This window comes from Drosophila ananassae, chromosome 3L (assembly GCF_017639315.1).
Source record: "Drosophila ananassae strain 14024-0371.13 chromosome 3L, ASM1763931v2, whole genome shotgun sequence".
Taxonomy (NCBI): Eukaryota; Metazoa; Arthropoda; class Insecta; order Diptera; family Drosophilidae; genus Drosophila; species Drosophila ananassae.
In genome coordinates, this window is record NC_057929.1 from 24670204 (window position 1) to 24692660 (window position 22457).

At 41.6% G+C, this 22457-nt stretch overlaps 1 protein-coding gene across 4 annotated transcripts in view; it reads right to left on the reverse strand.

The window, feature by feature from the left end:
• Positions 1 to 22457, reverse strand: part of LOC26514435 (Down syndrome cell adhesion molecule-like protein Dscam2) — a 1172063-nt gene that overhangs the window by 120660 nt on the left and 1028946 nt on the right. Inside the window, exon 17 of one of the 4 annotated variants that reach the window (XM_044715442.1) lies at positions 20050 to 20426. The exons of the other annotated variants lie outside the window; for them this stretch is intronic. Coding sequence (XP_044571377.1) covers positions 20398 to 20426 — 29 coding nt within the window. The 3' untranslated portion in view covers positions 20050 to 20397. Of the gene's footprint in view, positions 1 to 20049; positions 20427 to 22457 lie in introns of those variants that run through there. 4 annotated transcript variants of the gene reach the window in all.

Consider the following 22457-nt stretch of genomic DNA (forward strand, 5'->3'; position numbering starts at 1 on the left):
TTTTTTATTGATTGGGTTTATGTCAAGGGGAATATTCAATTTTGTAGCTGTATTTTTAATAGTTGTTTTTGGCTTACAGTATAATTTTCGATATTTGTAAATGGTTTTTGGATTTTTTATTGATTGTGTTTATGTCAAGGGGAATATTCAATTTTGTAGCTGTATTTTTAATAGTTGTTTCTGGCTTACAGTATAATTTTCGATATTTGTAAATGGTGTTTGGATTTTTTATTGATTGTGTTTATGTTGAGGGGAATATTCAATTTTGTCTGATTTTATTGTCTTGAGGAGGAAGAGAGGAAGCGCTTTACTCACCCTTTACAACTATCTGTGTGTCGATATCTGTGTGTCTTGGAGTGCTCGTGTTCGTCTTCAACTTCTTCTGATAATTAGAAAAAGAAATTTTTTTAAATATGAGGAATGGCAGAATATAATATTATTTAATTCTAATAGGGTGTAGAGTGAGTGTGTATTGGGTGCTGTTTCGTTGCATATCTTGTATACTTTCAGTTTTTCTTTTTTGTTGCATACTTTAAGTTTTTCTTTTTTTTTGTTGCCTATCTTAAATGTAATTTTTGTTGCATACTTTTAGTTTTTTCTTTTTCGTTCGTTTCAGTTTTTCTTTTTGTTTCGTGCTTTTGGGTTTTCTTTTGTTCTGTGTGTTGTAAAATCTGGTTTTTGGGTTTGTCTCGTGTTCTTGTATTTTCTTGGCACTGGGCGCGGTGGTCCGTATTGTTCCGTTTTGGCCCGCAGGCCTACTCAGGTACGGTTGCTCACACAATCCACTGGGCAGCTTTTTTTGGGTGCATTGCACACCTCTTAGCGTTTCCAGCAGATTGCCACACACCATTTTTATCTTTTATTTTTTAATTTATTTTTCTTGCCACACGCGAATAAGCTTCACGGTGGTTCTCTTATTTTTTTATACACACGGCAATGTTTTAGCACTCGCGGATATGCCAGTGGCAAACCGCCGCAGTGGGTAATTCCGTTTCTTTTCTTTTATGACACGACACAACCCTTTTTTATATTTTATTTTTTTCTTTTGTTATACTTCTTGCCACACGCGAATGTCTTCGCGGTGGTTCTCTTATTTTTTTTATATGAAGTAATATTTTTGCACCCGCGAATATGCTATGATAGCAAACCGCCGCGGTGGGTAATTACTTCATTACTTTTATTTCAACACATATTTTTCTTCTTTTTCTTTTTAATTTCGTTTCATATTTCGTAATTCTTTGATTTCATTTTCGTTTTTGTATTTCAATCTCATCTTGGTTCTTAAATTACCCGCTCTTTTCCCAAACCTTAATGTTTTAATGACCTCTCTTTTTTTTGTTCTACTCTGAAAACTTTACGTTATTTTTCATTCTTGATTTTATTCCTTTATTTACTTGAAAGAAAAATAAAAACTCCTCGTTATTTCACCTCTACACTTTTCCTATTTTTTCCTCTTAATTTTCGGAAGGATTATTACACTTTAAAAACATTTCTACACTTTTAACCTTTTCACTATTCATTCTCTCTATTTTTATTTTATTTTGGAGAGAGAGAAAAAATTTTCACTTTTAACCTTTCCACTATTCATTTTCTCCCTTTCTTATTTTACTTTGGGAAAATAATTTCTACACCTTTAACTTTTTCACTATTCACTTTTCATTTCATTTTGGGGACTTTTGTTTGGGGAAAAACGAAGAATATTTTTATTTTACTTTGGGAAAAATTTCTTCAGTTTTAAATTTTTCACTATTTATTCTTCATTTTATTTTGGGGGAATCTTATTTGGGGAAAAACGAAGAATATTTCTATTTTTATTTTATTTTGGGAAAAATTTCTTCAGTTTTAAATTTTTCACTATTTATTCTTCATTTTATTTTGGGGGAATTTTGTTTGGGGAATTTTGTTTGGGAAAAAAACGAAGAATATTTCTCTTCCTTTTTTCTCTTTGAGAAGGATTTCTTACATTTGCACATTTTTTCTTTAATTTTCGATTGATTTTTTCCTTTTGGGAAAACATTTTCCAGCACACACAATACACCTTCACTCTACTTACCCGCTCGGGCGCCAGTTAAGGTGTCCAATGGTCGGTCACCTGATTAAGAATACTCTGTTCATGGTTCGATGTGCGTGATTACAATTTATTGTTGGTTTCTTAAGTTAACAATAGTTCGAAAGTGTGTTAAGAATGGGTTCTTAAGGGTAGAATTCTTAGATTGGGTTAAAGATGTCCAAGTTCGGCTTAGATGCTCAGCGGTCCGGAGAAGACTGACTACGCAGAGTTGAGGCCCTCCGGTCGTCGGTTCGGAATTGGCTGATCTCCCACTCCAATCCTATACGCGGAGTCAGCGTGTGTGGTGTCGGCGTGTGTGGGGTCGGCGGATGTGGAGTCAGCTATCCGGTGTCAAGAGTCAGCGTAACACTTATAGTTTTGTGTCAGCTCTCCCGCAACATTTTAGTCAGCGTACATAGTTGCACACTTGTGACTTAGTTGCACTCTTGCGACATAGCCGGATGTACTTGAACCCACAGCACTTGAATATTGGGAATTGTGCTTATGCCGTGGATTCGGGTTTAAAGAGTCTGGGTCGAGTTCAGGGCGTAATGGTAGGGGGCGAATAGTGCTGAGTAAAGGGAGGGGCTCGAATGTGCCGAGTGATAACTTTTATAATTATTCCCAAATTTTCAATTTTTTTCTCTTCTTTACAATTGAACATAACTTAAAAATAAGCTCATTACAATTATTTAATGATTTCTTATGCTATCCCTCTCAGTTCTCTCACTAGAGTTCAATGAACCCTCTGGGGAACATTTGGAGCTATGCTCCATCACACCGGTCTCTTTTACTTACTTACTTTTTCATCCCAACGTGGAATGGGGGCCTGAACTTGGAGCTTTTTTTTCTCTTCTGTCTCGTTCACCAATATCGCACAAATAACACATGATTATATTGCAGCTGTCGCGGAGTGTAGGAATTTTTATGGAGAAGTTTTTGTTTTTGTTTGTAAATTTTAAATCATTCTATAACAGCTTATAACTACTTAGTTATTAAATAGCCTAGTTTTCACCAAGCTAACCAATTTTCTGAGCTAGGTCGGGCTGAGGTTAGGTTTACTTAGGGTCCTCTATCAAAGATTCCCTTTCTATGCTAACCTAATAAAAAATTGCCTTAAAAAAAAATCCGACACTGAAGTCTCCTTGCGCCGAGGAACTCCCTGCAACCGCACCAGGGGTTTCGCCAAATTCCGTCGCGACTTTGATGATTGTGGACCGCCGACTGATCTGGTCCCAGAGCTTTGCCTCTTTCGCTTAGGTGTTCTGGCCTTGCAAAAAAATTTTCCCACTTTATCTGTTTCAAACTTTTATATAAATTTAAGTTTTACCACTTTAAACTGCACTGGTCTGAGCCTCGATGTGAAAAGAAAGAACCTCCAGCCGAGTGATACGAGGAACCCAGGGCCAACTATTCGGGAGTTTTTTCAGAGTTTACCCGGTTATAAATTTCACCACCCATTTCTCTCGCTGAGTAAGAGCGCTGCTCCTACTCATTCCCGTTTCTTCACGAACAGTTCCGTTTCTTCGCGACCGTTTTAGAGCCAGTCAATTCAAAACCGCATCAGCAATCCATCCGATACAAGCTTTTACAAAAGTCGGACGATCTTTCTGAAATTTTGTACATAAAATATTTTGGCCAAATATAACATGTGTGAAAACTCTACGCTCTAACTTAAAAAACACCAAAGTTATGGCATATTTGATCAATCAGTTATATGGCAGCTATACGATATAGTCGACCTTTCCGACTTATATATTACGTGCCAGGAAATGAAGGATGAGTGCAAATCAACTCGATTGCTTTAAAACAGAAAGACTAGTTTGTTTAGAAACTGACAGACGGACCGACGGACATGCTTATATCGACTCAGGAGGTGATCCTGATCAAGAATATATATACTTTATAGGGTCGGATATATCTCATTCACTGCGTTGCACTTTTTTGACCAAAATTATAATAAAAACTAAAAGCTAGCAGCCTCCACTGGATTATAGCTCTCTCCTATATGCCTGGACAACAAGACCTACTCTACAATTCAGTTTTAAATCCAATTGGGACGTATGGCATCTTGCTGTGGGGGAACGCGATTGTGGCAAACTAATGGGTTGTCGTAAATATTATGTCTAGTGGGGTTTTAGTTCCCATTCTATCATTTTTTTTATTCTTTTTGTACATTAGGGATCATCTTTCTTATACTTCTTATACACTCTCTTATACTTCAGGTCTATTCCCGCGGCTCGATCCGTACGTCATATATATATATATATACGCTATATATTATATTATATTAAGTTTTTTGCACATATGAGTGCCTTAGACCAGGTATATAGGTCCAAATTAACACAATGATTTTTCCGCGATCACTCCACCAAACCATTAAAACTAAGGAAAAACAGAAATATATTTTCAATGTTTAAAAATGTATCAACGAAATTGTAAGCAGGCTTAAGGATCATAGTCAAGCGATTTATTTCTTCCCAACATTTTTTCATTAATTTATTTGAGTACTGGATGCGGGAGAGATTCATTTTCTTTGATATACCTATTGAAAAATTCTAGAAGAAACAAGAAAGAAAAGCTAACTTCGGGCGGAGCCGAAGTTAATATACCCTTGCAGTTGTGCCATTTCTGATCGTTCAGTTATATGGCGGCTATTGGATATAGTTGGCCGATCTTTATGAAATTTGTCAAATAAGATTATTTTGCCAATATATATTTGTACCAAGTCCCATCTTTCTAACTTAAAAAATAGCAAAGTTATGCCTCTTCCGATCGTTCAGTTATATGGCAGCTATATGATATATTCGGCCGATCCTAAGATTATTTTGCCAAGATATATTTGTACCAAGTCCCATCTTTCTAACTTAAAAAACAGCAAAGTTATGCCTATTCCGATCGTTCAGTTATATGGCAACTATATGATATATTCGGCCGATCCTTATGAAATTTGGAAAATCAAATTAGAAATAGAATCCGTACCAAGTCCCATCTTTCTAACTTAAAAAACACCAAAGTTATGCCAATTCCGATCGATCTATCACAGCTATAGGATATAGTCGGCAGATCCTTATGAAATTTTGTAGACAAGATATTTTAACCAAATATAACATGTGGGGAAAGTCTCAACCCTCCAACTTAAAAAACACCAATGTTATGGCATTTCCGATCAATCAGTTATATGGCAGCTATAGGATATAGTCGACCGATCCCGGCCGTTCCGACTTATATACTACCTGCAAGGAAAAAAAGGATGTGTGCAAAGTTTCAACTCGATAGCTTCAAAACTAGTTTGCGTAGAAACCGACAGACAGACAGACAGACAGACGGACAGACGGACATGGTCATATCGACTCAGGAGGTGATCCTGATCAAGAATATATTATATATTTGCGTGATTTATCCAATACCTCTAAGGATTCTATGCTTTGCATGTAATCTATGGAGATATGCACTCATATATCCAAAAAGTGTAATACATAGCCCTGAATCATGAATTGAGTGATATTTTTGAGCGAACAAATAAAAAAATAAATGTAAATCTCATAATGATTACGGTCCCTGATTATTTTATATCTTCTATATTTAAGAACTTATCCAAGAAGCAATCTTCCTCATAATTTTTTACACTACCTTTTACTGTCAGATCAATTCCGTTCGATTCGTACGCCATGCGACAGCGCCCTCGGTCGCTTGGATCGCTGTACGTATGAAGGGAACCCGCGCGAAATAAAATGTTCCTACAGCATTTCAAAAATGCAAAAAGTTGTCTAATTAAAATTGCTCATAATTATAGAGCTGTTCGATCTACATCATTCTCACGGGCATATTTCAATAAAAATTTTCTTCTGGCCAATCCAACAACCTTCATTGCATTTTTTTATTGGTACTCATTTCTATACCCTTGCAGAGGGTATTATAATTTTGGTCAAAAGTGTGCAACGCAGTATAGGAGACATCTCCAACCCTATAAAGTATATTCTTGATCAGGATCACCTCCTGAATCGATATAAGCATGCCCGTCTGTCCGTCTGTCTGTCGATTGCTACGCATACTAGTCTCTCAGTTTTAAAGCTATCGAGTAAAAATTTTCACACATCCTTTATTTCCTTGCAGGTAGTATATAAGTCAGTACGGCAGGAATGAATTGAGTGATATGGGGGCCTCATAGCCTAGTGGTTAGTGTACTAGCTCGCTAAGCGTGAGGTCGTGGGTTCGAGCCCCATTCGTGTCAAGTGCATGGCCCTGCAAGTTTTTCGGCGCTCGCGCATATGATGTAAATAGCGAAAAAAAAAAAGCTCTCGTTGGATTTTTTTTTAGGTATGTGCATGAGACCCGAAAAACCGGCATTCCCAGATGTCGTTAGGTGGCAGCCCCACTTCTGAGATAGGTTGCACTCGGCTAATCACCGGATCGACTGAACAATAACGATTACAGAAACAAACACAAGATCAGTACACCCTCAACCCGATGACGACCCTCCGCTTTTCGCAACGGACACGAATTGGACAATGGAATGTGAGGTCCCTAATGGAGCCTTCCAGGCTTGCGCAGTTTGAAAAGGAGATGGAAAAAATGCAGATCGCAATTGCTGGCATAAGCGAGATGAGGTGGAAAGGCAGTGGGACGACAACAACAACACACGGCAATCTAGTAGTGCACAGTGGGAGCAGTGATGGGGGCAGGAATATACGTGTCAAAGCAATACAAACAGACACTTATCTCCTGGAATCCGGTATCCGATAGAATCATCACTGCTAGATTCCGATGCAACGCTAGGCACATCACCATCGTGCAATGCTACGCCCCGACAGAAGACGCCAGCGATGACATCAAAGACGACTTCTACAATGCCCTCACATCTCCACTCACCAAGAGCAAACGAGGTGACATTAAAATTCTCATGGGAGATTTCAACGCGAAATTAGGCCCCAACAACAACGGATTGGAACCAATCATGGGCCGACACGGTGTGGGATCACGTAGCTACAATGGCGACAGGCTGGCCGACCTATGCCAGACATTCCAACTAGTCATTGGTGGCACTGTATTCCCCCACAAGGAAGTGCACATGTACACGTGGACATCACCGAGTGGGCATACACGCAACCAAATTGACCATCTGTGCATAAGTAGGAAATGGAGACACTCCCTTAGCGATGTACGGAACAGGAGAAGTGCGTCAATTGACAGTGACCATGAACTATTAGTCGGAGAACTTCTAATCAAGCTCAGACGAAGTAACACTGCCACCAGAAGAAGCACAAGAAGACCACCCCCCCTGAACTTACACCGACTTGGAGACCCTGTCATATCCACCAGATTGGCAACAATGCTACGTGAACAACTAACACCGCAGCAGAACCACACCTGGGAACACACATGCAGCACACTGAGGAGCACCGCGGAGGGTTTGCTTGGCACCCGACAACGCAGGAGCACAGACTGGATCACGACACGCACATGGGAGCTTATCAGTAGAACAAATTCTCTCAAGTCGAAAGCGGATCACGACTGCAGAGCCCAGGATGAATACAAGGAGCGGCGCCAACGCCAACAACATGCGCTCACTATACCAGACAATCGGTAAGCTATCTGGAAGCTACCAAAAACAGAACCATCCAGTACGAGATGTCAACGGAACACTCCTTGTCGATGATGATGCCCAGATCCGCAGATGGCGACAACACTTCTTAGAAATCAGCCACACAGAGCATGCGAGCAACGCAGATGACGACTTCAGAAGTATTGTACCCAACACCAACATCAGAATTCCTCACACGACACCATCTGTTAGAGAAATTCGTGATGCAATCAGGAAATTGAAGAACAACAAAGCAGCCGGAGAGGACGGTTTACCCGCAGAACTGCTCCAAGTTGACTCACTTCTAATGGCCGAAACGTTGCACCCGCATTTCGAGAGCATATGGGAGAACGAGCGAATCAACCCATCCTGGAAGAAAGGCATCATTGTAAAATTACCGAAGAAAGGAGACCTCAGTGACTGCAATAATTGGCGAGGAATCACCCTGCTGAACACCAGCTACAAAGTGCTAGCCACTTTACTGAATGAACGTCTACTGGAAAAAATCGAGCCAACAATACGCGATGAACAAGGAGGCTTTAGGCCACACAGAAGCTGCGTAGACCAGGCGAACACAGTACGCGCAATCACCGAACAAGCTGTGGAATGGCGCGCGCCACTGTACCTCCTATTCATCGATTTCCAGAAGGCGTTCGACTCAGTAGATAGAGCAGCGATATGGCGGGCGCTTGCAAGGAAGGGAGTACCACTCAATATCATAAACATAGTGAAAGCTATGTACGATGATGCAGATTTGGCGGTACTGCACAATGGAAAAATCAGTGCACCCTTCCAGACGAATACTGGCGTCAAGCAAGGATGCCCTTTGTCACCGCTGTTGTTCAACTTGGTGATCGATGAGATTATGAGTGAAGTGTGCAGCTCGAACCGCGGCATAACATGGAGCCTCACCAGACACCTAGAGGATCTGGACAACGCGGACGACATCTGCCTCCTAGCTCACAGATTCACCGACATCCAAGCCAAATGCAGTGACCTCGAAGCTCGGGCCAAAGCAGTTGGACTTTCCATTAATTCAGCAAAAACCAAAGCGATGCGGATCCTCCACTCCCACCAAAGCAGGATCACCATATGCGGGAAAAGACATGGAGAATCGTCTGAGCAAAGCCAGATCTGCTTTCGGGAGATTGCAACGCATATGGAGAAACCAGCAGATCAGCAGGAAAACAAAGCTGAGAATCTTCAATGCGTGCATCAAATCCGTACTACTGTACGGATCGGAAACCTGGCTGACATCGCAAAGAATGGTACTAAAGCTGCAAGTCTTCGTCAATAAGTGCCTTAGGATCATATGTGGTATATTCTGGCCAAATAGAATAACCAATGATGACCTGTGGCGCTGCACAAACGAAGCACGAATCCAGCAGCAGATAAAGAGGAAAAAATGGAAATGGATTGGCCATGCACTAAGGAAAGGTCGAGACAGCATAGTTAGGATGGCACTGGAGTGGAACCCGCAAGGAAGCAGAAGGGTGGGACGCAACAAGCTAACCTGGCGCCGATCAACAGTACGTGAACTCGCTGACAATAACATCACCTGGGACTTGGCAAAGAGAACAGCGCAGAATAGGGTCCGATGGAATGCACTTGTGGATGCCCTAAGCTCCCAAGCGGAGTAATAGGAATAAAATCAGTCGACTATATCCTATAGCTGCCATATAACTGATTGATCGGAAATGCCATAACTTTGGTGTTTTTAAGTTAGAAAGATTGGACTTGGTATAGATTCCATTATGGGCATGTTATAGGAGAGAGCAGGGACAGCGGGGAACGAAGCGGCCCGCGACTGCGCAGCTGTGTTTAGAATAATGCAGAAAACACTGAAATGCATCTGGAATGACCGTTGGGTGGGGAGAGGGGCGCGGGGACGAAGTCCGATGACCAGCACAATATCAATACGGATCGGTGGCCCAAGCGGGGCAAACGGGGGAAGCAAATAAAGATAGCCCGCCGATAAAAATGCGGCGGGAATTGGAGAAAGTTAACGACGAGAACAGAGGAGCGAAGGATTAACGGTAGGAGGCGAGACTTGCAAGAATTAACAAGCGCCTCAGGCACTATAGAAGGAGGGCCCCTGGAGCAAATCGAGACCGAGTCTTCTAAGGAAGCTGGAAGAGTTGAGTGAAAGACCCTCCGTGGGTAAGTCCTACAGTCTCAAGTGCGGGATTTAAAGCGAGTGCGCAAGGATCTGCGATCAGTAGCTTAAGGACCCCCTGTGGGTAAGTCCGGCGGCGGTAAGCGAATCAGCCAAACAGTAGAAATCAGGTACAAGTGGGAAAAGGATCAAGGATCCGCGGCGGAACTGAAGCCCAAGGGTTAAACGAGTCGGGTTGGGTTATTCCCGGATACGACAGGTATCCTGGTGTCATATTCCTGACCGTTAAGACCAGGTGTGATCCTGCAGTGGCGGCGCGAGCCTCGTTGGCGCTCGGGGCGAAAGACGCGTTTGCCGCCCTTTTTTGCATTGATAAAATTTGTTTGCTTTTTTTTTTTTTTTTGCTAAAATTGCACCAATTTTGCCGCCCTTTCACCCCCCCTCGCGCCGCCACTGTGATCCTGTAAAGCGAGGGGTAGCCAGCTCGGGAACTCAAGCCCAACAGTGAAACCAAGCAAGGACACCCCGGGAAAGTCAATAGAATCCTGATACAGGCGCTGGGTCGTATGCAGAGCGTATCACCTGGAGTTAAAGGAGACGCGACGCCAAAACCTCTGGTATACCATAGATCCTGCGGAGGGTATGCACGGAGGTGTTTGGAGGCGAGTGGCGAACGCAACCGGGGGCGTGCCCTGATCCGTCCGCCAGGCACCGAGAAGCGCATCCTGCCTGGCGTATGACTGGAAGGTGAGCCTATCGGTCTGCTAACACGGAGTAGGTGCCGGCCACGGCGAAAGGGCATTCCCAGTAAGCCAAGGAGCTTTGGGCGGTGGGTGCAAACCCGTTGCGGTGATTGGGGATCGACGGGAGGACGAGCGGTCGGTCAGCTGAGCCAAGCAGCCGGTGACATTCACCCGTTTGTAGCTTTATCGAAAATAAAGGGGATATTTATTAAACGAAGCACCCTGTGTTATTTCTGCGCTCGGGCAATCACGTCGAATATATAAATTCGGTGTAACGATCCCGCAAACTCTGTGAGCTAGCCGCGGCATTTGCGAGCAAATATTAGCAAAAACAGTTCGTTACACCTGGCGCCCAAACTACGTGATTGCTTTAGAGTCTAGGAGTAACACAGCTTCAAGATGGGGAGAAAGAATTGGATTTACGCGCTTCGCAAAGAGAAGTTTTGCGAAGTGTGCATAGAGCTCGGTCTCCCAGCGGATGGAACAGTAGAGAACATAAGGGCACTTGTTGCAAGGTGGGTCGACGAGACGAAAGACGACGAAGTGATGGCGGTCACGCGAGGATTCGAGGAGAAATACGCGCAGAGGTCCACGCCGAGACAAAGAGCCGTGAGCGAGTCGGAAAGCTCATTTAAAGTCTGGCAGTGCCAGAATTGAAAAGTATAAGGACATGGAGCCACAAGCGCGGAAGCCAGTCCTGGTGCAGGTTGACTATGCGAAAGGGGCCAAACAAGTCCGCGAATGGTCGTTCCGATTCGACGGAACAGGAGATCCTCTCGAGTTAGTGGACCGAGTAGCATGGTCCGCTAAAACTTTCGGGTTAGAAATAAACACAATCGCGCGGGCGATGCCAGAACTACTCCAGGGCAGAGCGCAAAGATGGTTCATAATGAACGATGAGGAGTGGCCCACATGGAGGAGTTTAGAAGGAGCTTCGAGGCCTCTTTCCTGCCGAAAGGATATTTTGAAAAACTGGCACACTAGGTCCGGCAACGGAAATAGCAGCGAGGTGAACCGTTCAAGGAGTATATGGTGGCCCTTCAGACGCTAATGAAACCTTTAGGAAAGTCCACGAAGGAGTGGAGCTGGTGGAGAACTACATGCCGCGCATGAAAATGTTCATGATGCCATACGTATGCACATCGGTCGAGGAGGTTATGGGTCTAGCCGAGGAATTCGAGGAGCTGGCCTTGGAAGAAGAGGTTTTTAATAGGCAAACCTCCGAGACAACAATGGGCAGCAAGCCAAAGTCAAAGACAGCCGAATCTGCAGAATCTGCAATCCGCAGTAACAAGGTAAAAAAGGTGAATATGTTAGTGTCGCAAGGCATGGGAGACAGCGCGGTGCTTGGATGGGATTTTCTCGCAGAATTCGGCACAACAATAAACTGCGCAGGCCACCAAATCACGATCCCGAGAAGGGAAAGATGGAGCGGATGCCTGGAGGATAGGCTGTCCATAGCCATAACTGAACCCTCGGAGAAATGGAAGAGTGAGGGGGCAAAAGGTTCATCGAGGAGGAGCTAGCGGCGTTAAAAAACCAGAAGAGTTGTTCGAACATAACGTAGCATAGGATCACGATGAAGGACGACATCCCAATAAAGCAAAGGTTCAGTGCTGGCATGCGCGGATTTCTCGAAGAAATTTGTACTGCAAACAGACGCCAGCGACTACGGCGTGGGTGCAATTCTGACGCAGGACACTGATGATGGCGAGCGAGTGGTCACTTACGCAAGTCGAAGGTACTTCTGGTCAGGGATGCAAAGGGACATAAATAAGTATGTCAGAAAGTGCGAGACATGCATGCGGATTAAACCAAGTCAGATGCAGGCTGCAGGAAAATACTGACACAGGTCCCAGAGGAGCCATAGGCGACGGTATGTGCGGACTTCGTTGGACCGTTGCCGAGGTCCAAGCATGGAAACCCCATGCTATTGGTAATGATCGATCGCTTTTCAAAATGGACAGAAATGGTCCCAATGCGGAAAGCCACAACGGAGATGCTGCAGAAAGCGAAAGGATCGTCGCGAGATACGGGGTGCCAAAGGTGATGGTGACAGACAATTCACTGTGGGAAATTTGGCCGATTTCATGGTATTTTGTCATTTTATCAAAGTTTAAATATTTTACTTTTTTTTATGTAAACATATTAAAAACATATGGCTCCATATGACTCCATATCAAAAATGTTAATTAACAGTGCACTGTTAAATCTATTCAGCTGACTTGCACTGTCTATTCAGTCTATTCAGCCAAAAAGCACGTGCTTGCAAATTCGCATTATTTGTTGGTAACTTTGAAAGTGTGAAACTCGAAAGTGTAACAAGTTATTAATTAAATTTTTAATGGACACCAATCGCACTGGTTTGTATTATGTGTTGTGTGTACTAATATATCGATTTGTCTGTGTTTTACTAATCTTTAGCGATTTTTCTAAGTGTTCTTAAAGGTAATTCTTTTGCAAAAACATTTAACTTTACTTAGGTACCCTACAGAAAGAGCAAACAAGACGGTTAAGACAATGATCGCCCAGATTGCAGGCAATGACGAAAGGACATGGGACGAACACTGGCCAGAGTTAATGCTGGCAGTGAACTCAAGCGTGTCAGACTTCACGGGATACTCGCAATGCTTCGTAACCCAAGGCAGAGAGCCAAGAATGCCAAAAGCAATATATGATAAAGGGGCATTGGGGACGGGAGCAGCACAAGCCACTCCCTCAGAGAATGCAGCGAATTTGCAGGAAGTGTTCGAGCTGGTACGAAGGAATATGGAGCACGCGGCGTAGGAACAAGCTCGGCATTACAATCTGAGGAGGCGGGAGTGGAGCCCGAAGATCGGCGACACGGTGTGGGCAAAGGAGCACCATTTGCCTTAAGCAGTCGAAGGTTTCGCGGCGAAACTAGCGCCGAGATTCGACGGGCCGTACACAGTGGTGAACTTTGTGTCACCAGTGATTGCTGTGCTAAGTCACGCTGGCACAAGGAAGGAAAAGAGAGAGTGAGCTGAAAGCCCAAGCACAGGAGTTGTTGCAGGCACAAACCACAGAAACACAAATTAAAAAAAAATATACGGAAAAAATATAAATATGAAAAAAAAAATATATAATAAAAAAAATATTTAAAAAAATGAACGAAGGAAAAAATAATGAAAAAAATAAATATATAATAGCAAAAAAATATAAAAAAAAAATATAAGTTAACACCCGGCACTTTCGAGCCCCCCTTGCTCAGCACTATTCGCCCCCTACTGCTACTACGCCTCGAACTCGACCCCAGACTCTTAAACCCGAATCCACAGCATAAGCAATTCTCGATATTCAAGTGCTGTGGGTTCAACTTCATCCGGATATGTCGCAAGAGTGCAACTATGTCACAAGTGTGCAACTATGTACGCTGAATAGCATGTTGCGGGAAAGCTGACCCACACCCTGTGTGTTACGCTGACTCTTGACACCGGATAGCTGACACTAGTCAGCGGGTGACACCACACACGCCGACACCGCACCGCCGATATCGAACGGACGACCGGAGGGTCACAACTCTGGGAAGTCACTCTATTTTTGACCATCGAACCATCAAGCTGAAGCTACTCCAAATATTCCCGATAGTTATATTAAATAAAACTTGGGTTCTCCCTGATAAGTGGCTCGAAATCCACATAAGAAGATCAGTTGGGAATCCCAAAAGACTGAGTTTACTTATAAGAAGCGAATGGTTAACAGAGTCAAATGCTTTACTGAAGTCAGTGTATATGACGTCTGTTTGTAAGCCATTCCGGAAGCCATCCGTGATAAAAGATGTTAGCTCCAATAAGTTGGTAGTGGTGGAGCGGCGCTTCATGAAGCCATGCTGGCACGGAGTTATTATTGAACTACCTAGGTGTTGCAAATGTGAAGTGATAAGTTTTTCAAAAAGCTTTGGAATTGCTGACAATTTAGAGATGCCTCTATAATTAGCAGCTTCGGATTTTTTCCCTTTTTTATGCAGCGGAATAATGAAGGATTCCTTCCACATAAGGGGAAAGATCGAAGTTTCCAGCGATAGATTAAAGAGTTTAACAAGCGGTTTGCACAGTGCCTCGGCGCAGTACTTCAGAACACAGCCTGGTACTCCACCAGGGCCTGGCGAATACACGGGCTTAACCTTAAGAAGATCCGATAACACACCACTTTGATCGAAAGATGGGCAAAATAAAAGGTTGGCTGATTGGATATTATAAGTGTAAGGCTGAGCTAAACTGCTGCTAGGTGAATAGGTAGTTTGAAAAAACTGTGCAAAGAGATCGGCCATTGCCTGATCGGTGTTCGCATACGAGTTCTCAAACGTAAGCAGTGGGGGAAAAGATACATGTTTACGCTTAGTGTTTACAAAGTTATAAAACTGCTTCGGATCCTGAGTAAACTGAATCCTGCAGCGGCGAATATAACTCCTATAACATTCTGCGTTATGCACGGTGAAATTGGACCGAGCTACTAAGTATCTTGAAAAAATAACTGTACAGCCCGATAATCTATATTTGTTTAAAAGTCTACTCATACTATTCTTTAAATTTATAAGGTGCCTTGTATACCAAGGCGGATTCGTTGAAGCGGACGGATATTTCCACGGCACGACAGCGTCGAAAAATATGTTCAAAGTGTAATAAAATTTTTGTAATGCGATGTTTATATCCTCGCATGCCAGTAAATCAGACCAATCAAATTCCAAAATTAACTTATTTAATTTCATAAAGTCAGCCTTACGAAAGAAACGAACTTTCTGAGATTTAACTGTAGACTTAAGGTCAATAAAGTAATTATTTTTGATTGAAACCTCAAGAGTGGGATGATATGGATCCTCAGGGTTAGAAAGGGGCAAAGTTCTGGAAAGAGTTATTCCATCAGGATCAGAAACGAAACATAAGTCCAACAGCCGACCTAAAGAATTTCTAACGTGGTTAATTTGCCCGAGTGACATGTCGAACATGCCCTCAGGGAAGTCATGGTGGAAGTTAAGCTGTAAAGACGGTGAATTATCAACATTTGACCACATAAGTTTTGGGATATTAAAGTCACCCAGAGCAATCAGCTGGTCACCATCAGACAGACGATCGAAAACCAAACGAATAGCGGACAAATGTTGCCAGTATGTTGGCGGTTCGGACGAAGGTGGTATGTACGAACAGGTAACATACAAAGATTGATCGGACAAAGTGATTTTGATGCAAAGAAATTCAATGTTACCAAACTCTTGTGATTTTACCTCTTCAGAAGCGAATTTGGAGTCTACAGAAATTAGCACTCCTCCTCCCCTACGCAAAGTTCTATCACATCTAAAAGTGCTACTAGGAAAAACTTCGGAGCTTAAGATCTCCGGCTTTAACCAAGTTTCTGTAAATACTATAATGTGGGATGCAAAAAAAGAACTATAAGAATACAGATTGGGAAGTTTACTACGTAACCCTCTTAATGAAGACATTAGTTTTTTGAGATTGAGGAAGATGAGTTGGAAGGTTGATCAGTGGCCTTAACATGTGGAAGTTTTACACCCACAGGTTTGGTTATCTTTTTTTTCACCGTACTTGGTTGATGTTCTTGGACGAAAATGTTCTGTGGCCAAAAGCTGGCGGAACAGATCGTCTTGAACATCTGCAAGGGCACACGTATTTTGAAAGATGACGTGTGCCTGGTGTAAGAGATTATTAGATATATTATTAGATATATAGCGGATCGTATATAGTCGGCCGATCCTTATGAAATTTGGCATATTGAATTATTTTGCCCATAGAGTAATCTGTACCAAGTCCCATCTTTCTAACTTAAAAAACACCAAAGTTATGCCAATTCCGATCGTTCTATGACAGCTATAGGATATAGTCGGCCGATCCTTATGAAATTTTGTACATAAGATATTTTGGTCAAATATAACATGTGTGGAAAGTCCCAACCCTCTAACTGAAAAAAAACCAAAGTTATGGCATTTCCGATCAATCAGTTATATAGCTATTGGATATAGTCGACCGATCCCGGCCGTTCCGACTTATATACCGACTATATACTGCCTGCAAAGGAAAGAAGGGTGTGTGCAAAGTTTCAACTCGATAGCTTTAAAACTGAGAGACTAGTTTGCGTAGAAACGGACAGACGGACAGACGGACATGCTCATATCGACTCAGGAGGTGATCCTGATCAAGAATATATATACCTTATAGGGTCGGAGATGTCTCCTTCACTGCGTTGCACACTTTTGACCAAAATTATAATACCCTCTGCAAGGGTATAAAAATAGCTGGAAAAGATGCTCATTAGATTATCCTGTTTTTTCCAAACAACTAATTTTCAAGTGCACTGCAGGGCCATAATCCGCTCTTAATCTTTGGAAGCCAAAACCGCCGAAGCAACTAAAATTTTTCCCGCAAACCCAATTCCTTCGCTTCTCAAAAAAACCTGTACAGGCAAAACCGCTAAGCGCCCCTCCGAAGTTTTCATTAAAGTGGATTTCGGTTTTGGGCCTTTGTAATATCACGGCATTGAGGGATTGCCACTCTAAGAGCTTAGCATTTTTCGGCTTTCAAAAGGAGTGACAGTAAAAAAAGGTGTGCCCTAAATTGGCGAAATGAAGAAGAAGCATATTAAAGGTCATCGTTGTGCGAATTGAATTGAAGTCAGTTTCGAGGTCTTTAGTTTCTATACTAAAATTATCTTTCACTTAAATTTAGATTAACACATTTTTCTTTACTTTCCTTAGGACCTCAGTTTTTCGGCACTTTGTTTTATGAATTACCAGTGCACTCATTAACAGCACTTAGTGGCAGTGACCCTGCAGCTTGAGCCAGTTCAATGTCGTCTTTGCTGGCCCATTCGCAGGCGCATTGAATTTCAAACGTACCGCCGTTCACCCGACATTATTTTTCTTACTTCCTTAGTAATACGCAGTGATGCGTCGACTTGTTGAGTTTGTGGTCCAGAGGACACAAGGTCGCAATCTTCTGATTAAGTCAGACACAAAAATTAAAACCAAGCTGTGCAGCATTTAAGGGTAGCTTTATATAATATATATGTAGCAGTTTATCTTGATCCGGTTGGGCTAATCAAAAAATTCAATTGCCATTAGCTTTTGGGTGCATCTTTGGAAAAGACGGCTTTTTTTCACAACTATTTTTCAATTTTCGCTTGTGGAAAAGTTTTTTGTTCGTACAGCTTCCTCGAAAAGTAATACCATAAAACGAAGGACAGTGGTATCGTCAGGCGAAATAAAAAGCGCCACATTAAGCAGGAGCTTTTTCTTCTTACGGAATCCCTTTTAATCCCATCACATCGAGGCCAATTTAAATATACCAAGTGTGATGAAAAAAAAAATAAAAATGAAGTTTCATTAGACCATTTTTACTAGAAGTGTCGGCCGTCAGCCAACGGGTACAACCGAGGGACCAACATGCGAGCATACGCGTACCGTAACTGTGCCCAACACTGGTAGTGCGATTAAGCTCTAAGGTCATGTCTCTTCCGAAGAAGAAAATTCCCTGCCACAAATCACCCCGATCCAAAGCGGAACAGCATATATGCCGAGATATGCGTGCCCAAGCGGTGCACAGTGGTTGATTCCATAGGCCAAAAATAAAAAAACGAAAGTCCGAAATTTTTCATTTTTTGCCTTAAAATTATTTCTTAACAGATCAATAAAACAAATGGTATTTTCATTTTCATGTCTCTTTCCCTCGCTGTACGAATAGCGGGAGAAGAGAGACAAACAAAACACGTGGTCGTTGCAGTGAACGCAGCTTAAAAATTAGCTCCTTCGAAAAAATTTAATTAAAATAGTAAATCGTGGTCAATCATAATAAAATAAAATGAATTATGAAAATAAAGGCATGTACTATAAAACGGAGTAATTTTTATGTCATTATGTGTCGTGTTATTGTTTTAAAGTTAGTGTTTCATTAGTGACCTGACGAGTGGCGAATTTTTGTGTATACATAGAATTAAGATAAAGAAAAAGTTGTGTTACCCGTCTCTCCCTTTAATGAAACTTATTTTTTAATAATAGTGAATGTTTTCTTAGTCTATGTTCTAAATTTGAGCTGCAACTTATTGCAACCTTCTGACTTATTCCATTTTTTGTGTTCGAGCAAATTTTGTGTGTTTTGTTGTGTTCGTCTTATTCGTTTGTGCTTTGAAATCTTAATTGCGCAATTGTGATTTTTTAATTTAATTAACTTTGTTTTTTTATACAGGCAATTCATATCAGTGCAAAATATCACGTTTAAATATTTTTGAGATGTGGTGATCAGTAATAGGTTCATTTCCTGATAAAGCTAAAAAAGTATATGACGACCTACAACATAGATTTAATGTAAAACGATTCTTTCGAAAAGTGTTTTTGATTTGTTAGAATAATTTTATTGTTTATTTTATTTTGTATATTGATAATAAAATGAAATTAAAACATATTTAATAAATAAGGAATTTTCGAGCCTGAAAGTATGCAATTGAATTAAAGCTTTAAAATGTTATTTTGTATTTTTTTATGGCCTTAACGAATGGTTTTTGCCTTTGTTTAATAATGTTCTTCATAATATTGAGTCTATAAAGCAGCACAAAAATTTTGAGCTCCATATTCCAACTGGAACTATTTTTGGCCGCCTTCGCCATACATAATCAACCACTGTGCGGTGGGGATCGAGAGCGTAAGGTCGAAATCCAAACTAACCGACGGGGTCCCGTAGGAAAGCACCAGTCGGGTAGTGGCTCACTCGTGGATCAGTAGCCTTCATCCTCATGAGGGCGGTCACATCTGCGAAATTCTTCCTGGATCAAGCCGAGATTATAAGATGGGCAAGAGAGATCTCGCACAATGTGCAAAAGTTATTTTGCTACAGAGTGCAAAAGAGGTCAAGCAAAAAAGGCCAGACTTTGAGGAACCAACCGAAGAGGGACGCCACGAAGGAATGTCGTATGTAGAAGAGGACATCTTATAGTAGAAGGGTATACCTCAGAGGAATGTTTTTTGGCAAGGGCTCTGACAGGCGTCGGCATGGAGAAGAACTCGCTGCTGGGCTCTGATACCTAGGCGTATGTGACGGTGGTGGAGGATCACCAGGATATCCATGACATTCATGAAGATAAATCTCCACCACAGTATCCGGTGCCCTTCTTCTCAACCTCGCTGAGAGTGGAGCTGAAGTAGCCCTCATCCAGGAACCTAGGATCCATGAAGATAGGATTCTTGGTTTGGGGGTATCGGAGTTCAGGCTCTGTAAAGCTATTAAAGCAGGTAAATTAAAAAAAAAAACCATTTCTTACTTAAACCAAGACGAACACACTTCGACCAGGAACGTACATACTTAGTTCACCTTACAATACGATTTTGAGACCAAAATTCTTGTTTTGAGCGTGAAAAATTCCTATTTTAAAATGCTTAAGTTAAGAACGAGAAGTTCTTACACCAAGTACGAAAAATTCATGTTATAAGAACGAGAAGTTTTTACACCAAGTACGAAAAATTGTTACTTTAAGAATTAGAAAATATTATTGCAGCAAGTAAAAAGTAAAAAAGTCTTGAAGTAAAAACGCACCATTCTGTAATAATTCAGATTTTATTTACATTCTTTTTATTATTTTTATAATTACAAAGTTTTTATTTACATTCTTTTTATTATTTTTATGATTACCTAGTTTTTATTTACCAACAGCCATACCAATTGGCGTGGGAAAGTCTCGGCCATTCCCTATGAAATTAAATTACATCTAATAGCTATTCAGGATAGCCATATACAGATCCTCCTGCCTCAGATGAAACGTTTTTTTCCAATTGTCACAAACTGCGGCCCAGTCGGAGCAATCACGATTTAAAACAGCTTTTAAAATTTTGGCCACTTCATCATCCAATTCCCTTGCTAGGACTCTGTTGACTTTAGGTTCATTTTCATGGGTGGAAGGTTTGCAAGCAAATAACTGAAAACATATATTTTTGAAGTTATTTGCTAAGTAAACTATGCATGTATGTATACAAATCTAAACATTCTACAAATAACATTCTATAAAGAACTTTGTAGAAAGAACTTTTTCAAGAAACGCGGTGTCATCATTTTAGAAAACACTACTAGCGGCGAACTTTTATAGCGAACTTGATCTAACACTATTTAATTGAAATTTAAACTTACAGAATTTCGGTGTTTTTTTACAATGCACTTTGCACTTCTTCTTAAATATTACGCAAATACCTTAAGCTTGCATGGCTGTGGAAGCCTTTTATTTATTTTTTTTTTTTTTTACACAGAATAGAGATTGGCCTAATATATGATATAGGTTTGAGACCAGAAAAACATTACAACTTGATCTGTCAGCAACCAATCTCCGATTGAAATTCATAAAAACTGTTGAGCTTAGAGTTTTAAAGATCGTTTTTATTAAGGAAAGTTAATCTAATTGGTCCAAGATTTATCAGTACAGTGAGAGCTTAATTACAATCGATATGGATGAAGTCTAATTCACAATAACTTATTCTAATATTATATACTATACGGAATATCATATTGTAACGAACTGTTTTTGCTAACTTTTGCTCGCAACAGATGCCGCGGCTAGCTTCACAGAGTTTGGGGGATCGTTCCACCGAATTTATATATTCGACGTGATTGCCCGAGGCCAGAAATAACACACACAAATAACTTGCTCCTTGGAATCGACAAGGCGTACGCCAGGCCAATCCGTCGCTATGACACCAGGATACCTGTCGTGTCCGGGAATAACCCATCGCGACTCGTTTTACCCTTGGGCTTCAGTTCCGCCGCGGATTCTTGATCCTTTTCCCACTTGCTCTTTGATTTCTACTCCTTGGCTGATTCGCGTACCGCCGCCGGACTTACCCACAGGGGGCCCTTAAGCTACTGAACGCTAAATCCCGCAGTTGAGACTGTCGGACTTAGCCACGGGGGGTCCTTCAGCCTATACTCCTAATTTCTCCAAGGAAACTTTCCCGCTTGAATGTCAGACTTACCCACGGGGGTCTTTCACTCAACTCTTCCAGTTTCCCTAGAAGACTCGGCCTCGATTTGCTCCAGGGACCCTCCTTATAAAGTGCCTGAGGCGCCCGTTAATCCTTGCAAATCTCGTTTCCTGTCGTTAATCCTTCGCTCCTCTGTTCTCGCCGTTAACTTTCTCCAATTCACGCCGCGTATCTATCGGCGGGCTTCCTTTGTTGCTCCCCCCGTTTGCCCCGCTTGGGCCTTTGATTCATATTGTTATTGCTATTATCATATTGTTATGCAAGTCACCGGACTTTGTCCGCATACCCCCGCGCTCCACCCTTTGGGCATTCCCAATGCATTTCTGCGTTTCTGCACTTTCTAAATATAGCTGCGCTGTCGGGGGTCGCTTCGTTTCCCGCCGTCCCCGCTCTCTTCTATAACATTCGATAGCGGCCGCGGTGGCCCGCCCGGGACCGTTAAGTTCCACGGTGATTCCTCTTTCTCCTTCTTCCGTGCGCGCAGCCGTGCTAGCTTGCCTGTCCCCCCGCTGTTGACCCCCTTGCCACCTGTCTTGGCGTGTGGGAGATCTAACCTTTTCACAATATTTACACTAGCTTAAATATACATAAGTAACTCTCGATTATTATATTTATACAATTCAACACGCCTCCTTAAATTTATAATCTAGAATACTTTAATTACTTCATTTGTTAACCATTAACTTTTTTCAGTTTGACTTATAATATTTTACAAGTTGTTACAATAATTTTACCGATTGTCTATTATTCAAAAATTTTATTTTACATAGGCTTTTTGTTATTATATCTACTAAATTTTTATCTGAATCTACAATTTACAATATCGATTAAGCCTTTTTTATATATCTAATTTATGTAGTGATACTGAACTTCAATGTGTGAAGTTCCCGAATTTACCTGTAGCGATTGCTCCTGTATTATCTTCGTAAATTTTTATGGGTTGACTGAATTTTTCTTTAAATGAATCCGTTAATAAA